The sequence below is a fragment of the Pristiophorus japonicus genome, chromosome 27, assembly GCF_044704955.1.
Source record: "Pristiophorus japonicus isolate sPriJap1 chromosome 27, sPriJap1.hap1, whole genome shotgun sequence".
Taxonomy (NCBI): Eukaryota; Metazoa; Chordata; class Chondrichthyes; family Pristiophoridae; genus Pristiophorus; species Pristiophorus japonicus.
In genome coordinates this window covers 7,167,719-7,177,718 of record NC_092003.1, presented here as the reverse complement: position 1 = coordinate 7,177,718, position 10,000 = coordinate 7,167,719, and the positions used below count along the sequence as shown (strand labels likewise).

The 10,000-nt window shown below is 53.9% G+C and overlaps 1 protein-coding gene across 1 annotated transcript in view; it reads left to right on the top strand.

The window, feature by feature from the left end:
* The window catches only part of sart1 (spliceosome associated factor 1, recruiter of U4/U6.U5 tri-snRNP), a 27,945-nt gene extending 19,237 nt beyond the window's left edge, over nt 1-8,708 (top strand). The window contains exons 13-16 of the mRNA XM_070868204.1: nt 1,560-1,730; nt 5,000-5,110; nt 6,133-6,220; nt 8,576-8,708. Coding sequence (XP_070724305.1) covers nt 1,560-1,730; nt 5,000-5,110; nt 6,133-6,220; nt 8,576-8,670 — 465 coding nt within the window. The 3' untranslated portion in view covers nt 8,671-8,708. The remainder of the gene's footprint in view (nt 1-1,559; nt 1,731-4,999; nt 5,111-6,132; nt 6,221-8,575) is intronic.
* The last annotated feature ends 1,292 nt before the right edge of the window (nt 8,709-10,000 follow it).

Genomic DNA, 10,000 nt, shown 5'->3' with positions numbered 1-10,000 from the left:
GGCCCCCCACCTTGTGGATATGTACATTTTGAGCAAAGGCTAAAGACTGGGACGGGTTCCGAAGCTGCAGTGCAGGGAGTCGAGGTAATCCAAAACTCGGCTGCCCCGTGTCCTAACTCACACCGAGTCCCGCTCACCCATCACCCCCTGTGCTCGCTGCCTCGTGTCCTAACTCACACCCAGTCCCGCTCACCCACCACCCCTGTGCTCGCTGAACCCGTGTCCTAACTCACACCCAGTCCCACTCACCCATCACCCCCTGTGCTCACTGCCCTGTGTCCTAACTCACACCCAGTCCCGCTCACCCATCACCCCCTGTGCTCACTGCCCCGTGTCCTAACTCACACCCAGTCCCACTCACCCATCACCCCCTGTGCTCACTGCCCCGTGTCCTAACTCGCATCGAGTCCCGCTCACCCATCATCCCCTGTGCTCGCTGACCTACATTGGCTCCCGGTTCAGCAACGCCTCGATTTCAAAATTCTCTCACTTGTTTTCAAATCCCTCCATGGCCCTCGCCCCTCCCTATCTCTGTAATCCCCTCCAGCCCCACAACCCCCCGAGATGTCTGCGCTCCTCTAATTCTGCCCTCCTGAGCATCCCTGATTATAATCGCTCCACCGTCGGTGGCCGTGCCTTCTGTTGCCTGGGCCCAAGCTCTGGAACTCCCTCCCTAAACCTCTCCGCCTCTCTAACTCTCTTACCTCCTGCAAGACACTCCTTAAAACTGACACCTCTGGTCACCTGCATAAGTAGAAATTAGGGGAGCTCGATGTCAAATTTTTTCTCCATCATCATCATCATATGCAGTCCCCTCGTATCGAGGATGACTTGCTTCCACACCAAAAAAGGATGAGTTCACCGGTGTTTCAATGAAGGACCTAATATTCCGGATCCCGAACTACATCCTGAAGGGTGGAAGATGCCTGTGGGTGGATTTTTTTAACGTGGGGTGGCCGTTGCACACCAGCCATCACACGGGGCTTGACAGAGCGAGGTCTTGGTCCAAGGGCAAGGGTTAACCAGGACGACTGGAGACCAGCTCTGCTACACGGACCCAGTGCGCGCACATATCGCACAGTGTGGGGCTGGGCCCGTGCTGCCCCTGGGCCCTCGCCTCTCCTGGGCCCCGATCACGTTGCTCTACAATCTCTCGCCGCTCCTTCGCCCCGACCTCGCTGCTCCTGCTGTATCGGCCCACGCTCCAATCACCGACCTGGACCTTGATGACGTCACCCTTCGCTGCCGTCGCCCTCCTGCACCAGCTCGCGCTGTACCTTGCCGTGGTTCGCTGTCATGGGGCCGCTCGCTGCTCATTTTATGGCCCCGGCCTGCCGCTGATTGGTGTCTCTCCTGTGAAGTGATTTGGGACGTTTCACTAGGTCAGAGGCGCTATATAAATACAGGTTGTTGTCTTCGGGCGCAGGGGCGTGGGCCAGGTTCCGAGCGGGAGTTCGGGCTGCAGTAACGCAGATCTTGAGATCGGTTGCGCGCGTTTATTCCAAATAAATAAATAAAGATTTATTTTTTTTTTTTTAAAACCTTTCCCGAACGGCCAGGTCATCGACATCGTGAAGAAGCTGAAATCCGATCGCAAGGACGAGGACGAGGATGACCTGGAGAGGAAGGGCGTGATTGTCTTCAACGCCACCTCCGAGTTCTGTCGGACCCTGGGCGAGATCCCGACCTACGGGCTGGCCGGGAACCGGGAGGAGCAGGAAGAGCTGCTTGTGAGTGTCCTGGGGGGGGGGCGCGAGGGGCCTGTCCGACGGTGGTGGGGAGGAGTCACCTTACCTCCTTACCTCAGCAAGATTGTACTTTGGAGGCAGTTCAAAGAAGGTTCACTCGGTTGATTCCGGGGATGAGGGGGTTGACTTATGAGGAAAGGTTGAGGAGGTTGGACTCATTGGAATTCAGAAGAATGAGAGGTGATCTTATCAAAACGTATAAGATTATGAGGGGGCTTGACAAGGTGGATGCAGAGAGGATGTTTCCACTGATGGGGGAGACTAGAACTAGGGGGCATGGTCTTAGAATAAGGGGCCGCCCATTTAAAACTGAGATGAGGAGAAATTTCTTCTCTCAGAGGGTTGTAAATCTGTGGAATTCGCTGCCTGTGGAGGCTGGGACATTGAATAAATTTAAAACAACGATAGACAGTTTCTTAACCAATAAGGGATTAAGGGTTATGGAGAGCGTGCAGGGAAGTGGAGCTGAGTCCATGATCGGTCCATGATGGTATTAAATGGCGGAGCAGGCTCAAGGGGCCGTATGGCCTACTCCTGCTCCTATTTCTTATGTACTTGCCATCGAGGGGGTGCAGCGAAGGTTCACCAGACTGATTCCTGGGATGGGGGGGGAATTGTCCTATGAGGAGAAATTAAGCAGATTAAGCCTAGGAGTTTAGAAGAATGAGATGTGATCTCATTGAAACGTACACCATTCTTACAGGGTAGATGCAGGGAGGATGTTTCCCCCGGGCTGGGGAGTCTAGAACCAGGGGTCACGGACTCAGAATAAGGGGTGGGCCATTTAGGACTGAGATGAGCAGAAGCAGGGGGTAATATATTAGCATGGATAGAGGATTGGCTAACTAACAGAAAACAGAGAGTCAGGATAAATAGTTCGTTCTCGGGTTGGCAATCAGTAGTGGGGTGCCGCAGGGATCAGTGCTGGGACCCCAACTATTTACAATCTATATTAACGACTTGGAAGAAGGGACAGAGTGTAACGTAGCCAAGTTTGCTGACGATACAAAGATGGGAGGAAAAGCAATGTGTGAGGAGGACCCAAAAAATCTGCAAAAGGACATAGACAGGCTAAGTGAGTGGGCAAAACTTTGGCAGGTGGAGTATAATGTTGGAAAGTGTGAGGTCATGCACTTTGGCAGAAAAAAAAATCAAAGAGCAAGTTATTATTTAAATGGAGAAAGATTGCAAAGTGCTGCAGTACAGCGGGACCTGGGGGTACTTGTGCATGAAACACCAAAAGTTAGTATGCAGGTACAGCAAGTGATCAGGAAGGCCAATGGTATCTTGGCCTTTATTGCAAAGGGGATGGAGTATAAAAGCAGGGAAGACTTGCTCCAGTTATACAGGGTATTGGTGAGGCCACACCTGGAGTACTGCGTGCAGTTTTGGTTTCCATATTTACGAAAGGATACACTTGCTTTGTTCAGTTCAGAGAAGGTTCACTCGGTTGAGTCTGGGGATGAGGGGCTTGACTTATGAGGAAAGGTTGAGGAGGTTGGGCCTCTACTCATTGGAATTCAGAAGAATAAGAGGTGATCTTATCGAAACGTATAAGATTATGAGGGGGCTTGACAAGGTGGATGCAGAGAGGATGTTTCCACTGATGGGGGAGACTAGAACTAGAGGGCATGGTCTTAGAATAAGGGGCCGTCCATTTAAAACTGAGATGAGGAGGAATTTCTTTTCTGAGGGTTGTAAATCTGTGGAATTCACCGCCTCAGACAACGGTGGAGACTGGGACATTGAATAAATTTAACAAAGATAGACAGTTTCTTAACCGATAAGGGTTTAAGGGGTTATGGGGAGCGGGCGGGGAAGTGAAGCTGAGTCCATGATCGGATCAGCCATGATCGTATTAAATGGCGGAGCAGGCTCGAGGGGCCGTATGGCCTACTCCTGCTCCTAGTTCTTATGTACTTGCCATTGAAGGAGTACAGCGAAGGTTCACCAGACTGATTCCTGGGATGGGGGGATTGTCCTATGAGGAGAGATTGAGCAGACTGGGCCGATATTCTCTGGAGTTTAGAAGAATGAGAGGGGATCTCATTGAAACACACACAATTCTTACAGGGCTTGACGGGGTAGATGCAGGGAGGGTGTTTCCCTCTGGGCTGGGGAGTCCAGAACCAGGGGTCACACAGTCTCAGGATAAGGGGTCGGCCATTTAGGACTGAGATGAGGAGGAATTTCTTCACTCAGAGGGTGGTGAATCTTTGGAATTCTCTGCCCCAGAGGGCTGTGGAGGCTCAGTCTCTGAGTATATTCAAGCCTGAGATCGATAGATTTTTGGATATTAAGGGAATCGAGGGATCGGGCGGGAAAGTGGAGTTGAGGTCGAAGGTCAGCCGTGATCTCATTGAATGGCGGAGCAGGCTCGAGGGGCCGAATGGCCGACTCCTGCTCCTAATTATGTTTTACTATCGGCGCCACCCCATGACCAGTTCCATCTCTGCTCTCCCTCCCGTCTCACTAACTCCTCCCGCCCTTCCTGTCCCGGCCGCTCCCGTCCTTTTCCCACTGCTCTGTGAAGGCCATTGTCTAAATGTTCCGCCGTGACGGTGGTTCGTCAAGATGTGGGTGTCACTGGCATATTTGGCACAAATCGCCCCTCGAGAAGGTGGTGGTGAGCCGCCGCCTTGAACCGCTGCAGTCCGTGTGGTGAAGGTGCTCCCACAGTGCTGTGAGGGAGGGAGTCGGGGTAATGTGTCAATCCGATGGGGACTTGCAGCTGACATTCCTACAACACTGCAGCTCAGGTCAAGTGAACTACTTTTCCCAGGCCGGTGTCGAGCTTCTTGAATGTTGCTGTGGCTGCACCCATCCAGGCAAGTGAAGAATATTCCATCACACTCCTGTACCTGCCCTGGGAGTGTGTGATGGGACAGTGTAGAGGGAGCTTTACTCTGTATCTAACCCCTTGCTGTACCGGCCCTGGGAGTGTTTGATGGGACAGTGTAGAGGGAGCTTTACTCTGTATCTAACCCCCTGTACCTGCCCTGGGAGTGTTTGATGGGACAGTGTAGAGGGAGCTTTACTCTGTATCTAACCCCGTGTACCTGCCCTGGGAGTGTTTGATGGGACAGTGTAGAGGGAGCTTTACTCTGTATCTAACCCCCTGTACCTGCCCTGGGAGTGTTTGATGGGACAGTGTAGAGGGAGCTTTACTCTGTATCTAACCCCGTGCTGTACCGGCCCTGGGAGTGTGTGACGGGACTGATGTGCGTGTCGTTTGTTTGACCTCTCCACAGGACTTTGAGGTGGAGAACAAGGAGCTATCGGACGGCGAGATGGAGCTGGACCGGGATGAGACAGTGGGCTGGAGCACGGTGAACCTGGACGAGGAGAAGAAACAGCCTGAGGTGAGGCTGAATCATTCCCTTATCCTGATTGGTGGTGGAGTGGGGGGCGGGGTTAAAGGTCAGCATGTGTCAAAGGTCAGCTGGTGTGGCCTTTCCATCTCAGTTCCTGCTTAACCAATGTTGCCCTCTCCCATTAACCAATTCTGGGCACCACACCATCGGATGTCCAGGCCCTGGAGCCAGGGTGCAGGTGAGATTTTCTAGAATGGAACCAGGGGTGAGGGCCTTTGGTTACGTGGAGAGACTGGAGAAGCTGGGTGAGATGACGTAAGGTGGGAGGAGGCTCGTGTGGAGCATAAACACCAGCATCATCCTTTTATTGGGTGTCAGCTGTAGCTCAGTGGGCAGCACACTCGCCTCTGAGTCAGAAGTTTGTGGGTTCAAGTCCCACTCCAGGCCGACACTCCCAGTGCAGTACTGAGGGAGTGTCGCACTGTCGGAGGGGCAATACTGAGGGGGGTCAGTACTGAGGGAGTGCTGCACTGTCAGAGGGGCGGTACTGAGGGAGCGCCACACTGTCGGAGGGGCGGTACTGAGGGAGCGCCGCACTGTCGGAGGGGCAGTACTGAGGGAGCGCCACACTGTCGGAGGGGCAGTACTGAGGGAGCGCCGCACTGTCGGAGGGGCGGTACTGAGGGAGCGCCGCACTGTCGGAGGGGCGGTACTGAGGGGGCACCACACTGTTGGAGGTGTCATCTGAGACGTTAAATCGGGAAGGATGTGAAGGATTGGAAGAAGAGCAGGGGAGCTCTCCCTGGTGTCAACATGTAACCATCAACCAACAAAAAAAAAATGATCTGTTAGTTATCACATTGCTGTTTGTGGGAGCTTGCTGTGCGCAAATTGGCGCTAACCACATTACAACACTTTTATATTAAAATAAGGTGGTCGAGAATTGCCTGCACTGTGCTTTGGGCTGTCCTGCGGTTGTGAGCGGTGCTATATAATTGCAAGTCTTTTGTATCCTGTGTTTCACCGTGTTACTGACCCACTGTCTATTCCCCCTCCACCCCTTCTCTCAGTTCCTGGCCACATCGACGACCATCCTGGACGAAGAGCCCATCGTGAACTGCGGACTGGCTGCCGCGCTGCACCTCTGCAGGAACAAAGGCAGGTGAACCCCGCGAACTGGTCCGAGGCCTCGGGCCTGTCCCGCCAATTCAACTCTCGGCTCGGGGCTTGTCTGACGAGGAAAGGTTGGACCTGTACTCACTGGAGTTTAGGAGAATAAGAGGCTATCTTAATTGAAATGTGTACGATTCTGAGGGGGCTTGACCGGGTAGATGCAGAGAGGATGTTTTCCCCCCCCTCGTGGGGGAGACTAGAACTAGGGGGTGTAGTTTCATAGAATAAGGGGTCACCCATTTAAAACGGAGATGAGGAGGAATTTCTTCTCTGAGGGTGGTGAATCTGTGGAATTCTCTGCCCCAGAGAGCTGTGGAAGCTGGGTCATTGAATATATTTACGGCGGAGACAGATTTTTGAGCGATAAGGGAGTCAAGGGTTATGAGGAGCGGGCAGGGAAGTGGAGCTGAGTCCATGATCAGATCACAGAAACATAGACAATAGGTGCAGAAGCAGGCCATTCGGCCCTTCGAGCCTGCACCACCATTCAATAAGATCAGGGCTGATCATGCAACTTCAGTATCCCATTCCTGCTTTCTCTCCATACCCCTTGATCCCTTTAGCCGTAAGGGCCACATCTAACTCCCTTTTGAATATATCTAACGAACTGGCCTCAACAACTTTCTGTGGTAGAGAATTCCACAGGTTCACAATTCCCTGAGTGAAGAAGTTTCTCCTCATCTCGGTCCTAAATGGCTCACCCCTTATCCTTAGACTGTGACCCCTGGTTCTGGACTTCCCCAAAATCGGGAACATTCTTCCTGCATCTAACCTGTCCAGTCCTGATTTATGAGGGGGGCTGGACAGGGTAGTTGCAGAGAGGATGTTTCCCCACGAGGGAAACTAGGGGGCTTAGTTTCAGAATAAGGGGCCGCCCATTTAAAACTGAGATGAGGAGGAATTTCTTCTGAGTGATGTAAATCTGTGAAATTCTCTGCCCCAGAGAGCTGTGTCATTGAATATATTTATGGTGGCGACAAATTTTTAAATGATAAAGGAATAAAGGGTTATGGGGAGTGGGCGGGGAAGTGGAGTTGAGTCCATGATCGGATCAGCCACGATCTTATTGAATGGCGGAGCAAGCTAGAGGGGCTGAATGGCTGACTCCTGCTCCTAGTTCTTCTGTCCTTGTGTTATGTAAAGATGCTCAGTGCGATCCTCGGGGACTACACTTAAATGGAGAGACTGGGATTGTTCTCCTGGGAGCAGAGCGGGGTAAAGAGGAGATTTACTAGCGGTGTTCAAAATCGTGGGTTTTTAATAAGAACAGATAGGAGAAATTGTTTCCACAACGATCGGTAACCAGAGGGACGCAGATATAAGATCATCGGCAAAAGAACCAGAGGGGGAAGGTGAGGGAACTTTTTGCCTGTACGCAGCGAGTTACGATGTGGAACGCGCTGCCTGAAGGGGCGGTGAAGCCGATTCAATTGTAACTTTTTTCCAAAAGGGAGTTGGATAAATACCTGAAAAGGAAACCTGTGCAGGGCTGTGGGGAAAGAGCAGGGGGGAGTGCGGGACTGATCGGATCGCTCGTTTAAAGAACCGGCACAGGAGCGATGGGCCGAATGGCGGCCTCCTGTGTCGCAGGATGGGATAATAACACAAGGATTAGGAGCAGGGGTCATTCATTGGGCTCCATCATTCAGTAAGATCACGGCTGATCTTTGACCTCAACTCCCGTTTCCTCCACTGTCACCTTGATTCCCTTAATATTCAAAAATCTCTCGATCCCAGCCTTGGATACACTCAATGACTGAGCCTCCACAGCCCTCTGGGGCAGAGAATTCCAAAGGTTCACCCACCCTCTGAGTGAAGAAATTCCTCCTCATCTCGGTCCTAAATGGCCGACCCCCTTATCCTGAGACTGTGAGGCCCCTGGTTCTAGACTCCCCAGCTATGAAATCAGGAATGTGACAGGCTCCACTGCCCCCGCCCCGGGCCTGAGCTGTGTTTGACATTCTGAGGCAAGGTAGGGCCCACGGGTTCTAATCTCCCGAGTTCCCCACCCCCCCACCCCCCCCCCCCCCGTCTCGGCCAGGCTTCCTTCTCCTGGTCGATGCACGCCGCCGGTGACCCCCTGCTGGAGAGTTTGCGAATACTGGGCGGGACCTGTCTTGCCGTGCTGCCCCCCGCAGTCGAATAGCTGGCCGGCATCGCCGGTGCACAAGGGGGCCACTTTAGTGAGCTATCGAAGGGCTTCCTTCAGCAGAGGGGAGCAGGATTGGGGGAGGGAGGGAGATACGTGGTGAGGTTTGACGGACACAGTGCGTCAGTAAATGAGGAACTCCCCAGCGAGTGACTCCCCCTCCCCCTGACGCCCGCTCCTTTCTGTTCCAGGTCTGCTCGACACCACGATGCAGAAAGTTGCCCGGGTCCGATCGTCTGTCAAGACTCTGCCGTCGACCGTTTACGCCATCGAAGACAAGATGTAAGCAACTGGTCCACCGGCGGAGCTCCGAGCCTGGGACGGTGTAGCGAGACAGAGCTCTGAGCCTGGGACGGTGTAGCGAGACAGAGCTCCGAGCCTGGGACAGTGTAGCGCGACAGAGCTCGGAGCCTGGGACAGTGTAGCGAGACAGAGCTCGGAGCCTGGGACAGTGTAGCGAGACAGAGCTCCGAGCCTGGGACAGTGTAGCGAGACAGAGCTCTTAGCCTGGGACAGTGTAGTGAGACAGAGCTCCGAGCCTGGGACAGTGTAGCGAGACAGAGCTCCGAGCCTGGGACAGTGTAGCGCGACAGAGCTCGGAGCCTGGGACAGTGTAGCGAGACAGAGCTCGGAGCCTGGGACAGTGTAGCGAGACAGAGCTCCGAGCCTGGGACAGTGTAGCGAGACAGAGCTCCGAGCCTGGGACAGTGTAGCGAGACAGAGCTCCGAGCCTGGGACAGTGTAGCGAGACAGAGCTCCTAGCCTGGGACGGTGTAGCGAGACAGAGCTCCGAGCCTGGGACAGTGTAGCGAGACAGAGCTCCGAGCCTGGGACAGTGTAGCGAGACAGAGCTCCGAGCCTGGGACGGTGTAGCGAGACAGAGCTCCGAGCCTGGGACGGTGTAGCGAGACAGAGCTCCGAGCCTGGGACGGTGTAGCGAGACAGTGGAGGTGGTGGTGTTCCCATGCGCCTGCTGCCCTTGTCCTTCTAGGCGGCAGAGGTCGCAGGTTTGTGAGGTGCTGCCGAAGAAGCCTTGGCGAGTTGCTGCAGGGTATCCTGTAGACGGTGCACACTGCAGACAGGGGGCGCCGGTGGTGGAGGGAGTGAGTGTTGAAGGTGGTGGGTAGCGGGCCCATCGAGCGGGCCGCTTTGTCCCGGATGGTGTCGAGTTTCTTGAGTGTTGTTGGAGCTGCAACTCATCCAGGCAAAGTGGGGAGTGTTCCATCACACTCCTGACTTGTGTCTTATGGGATGGTGGGAAGGGCTTTGGGGAGTCAGGAGGTGAGACACTCGCAGAATACCCAGCCTCTGACCTGCTCTTGTGGCCACAGTATTCCAGTCCAGTTTCTGGTCAATGGTGGCCCCCCAGGATGCTGATGGGGGATTCGGCGATGGTTAAGACAGTGGAGATTGTCACTGTCTGGCACAAATGTAATTTAATGAACATTAAACCAGCAAATACAAGCACTGGTACACGTTCAACGCGTATCCCTGGTCAAGGCAATCCAGCGGGAGGTGGGGTCAGGGAACTAAGTCCTGACTCGGCCCCGTGTCCTAACTCTGGCCGATCATCGTCCCAAGGGGAGGAGCAGCAATATTATTCTCCGGGGGCCCGT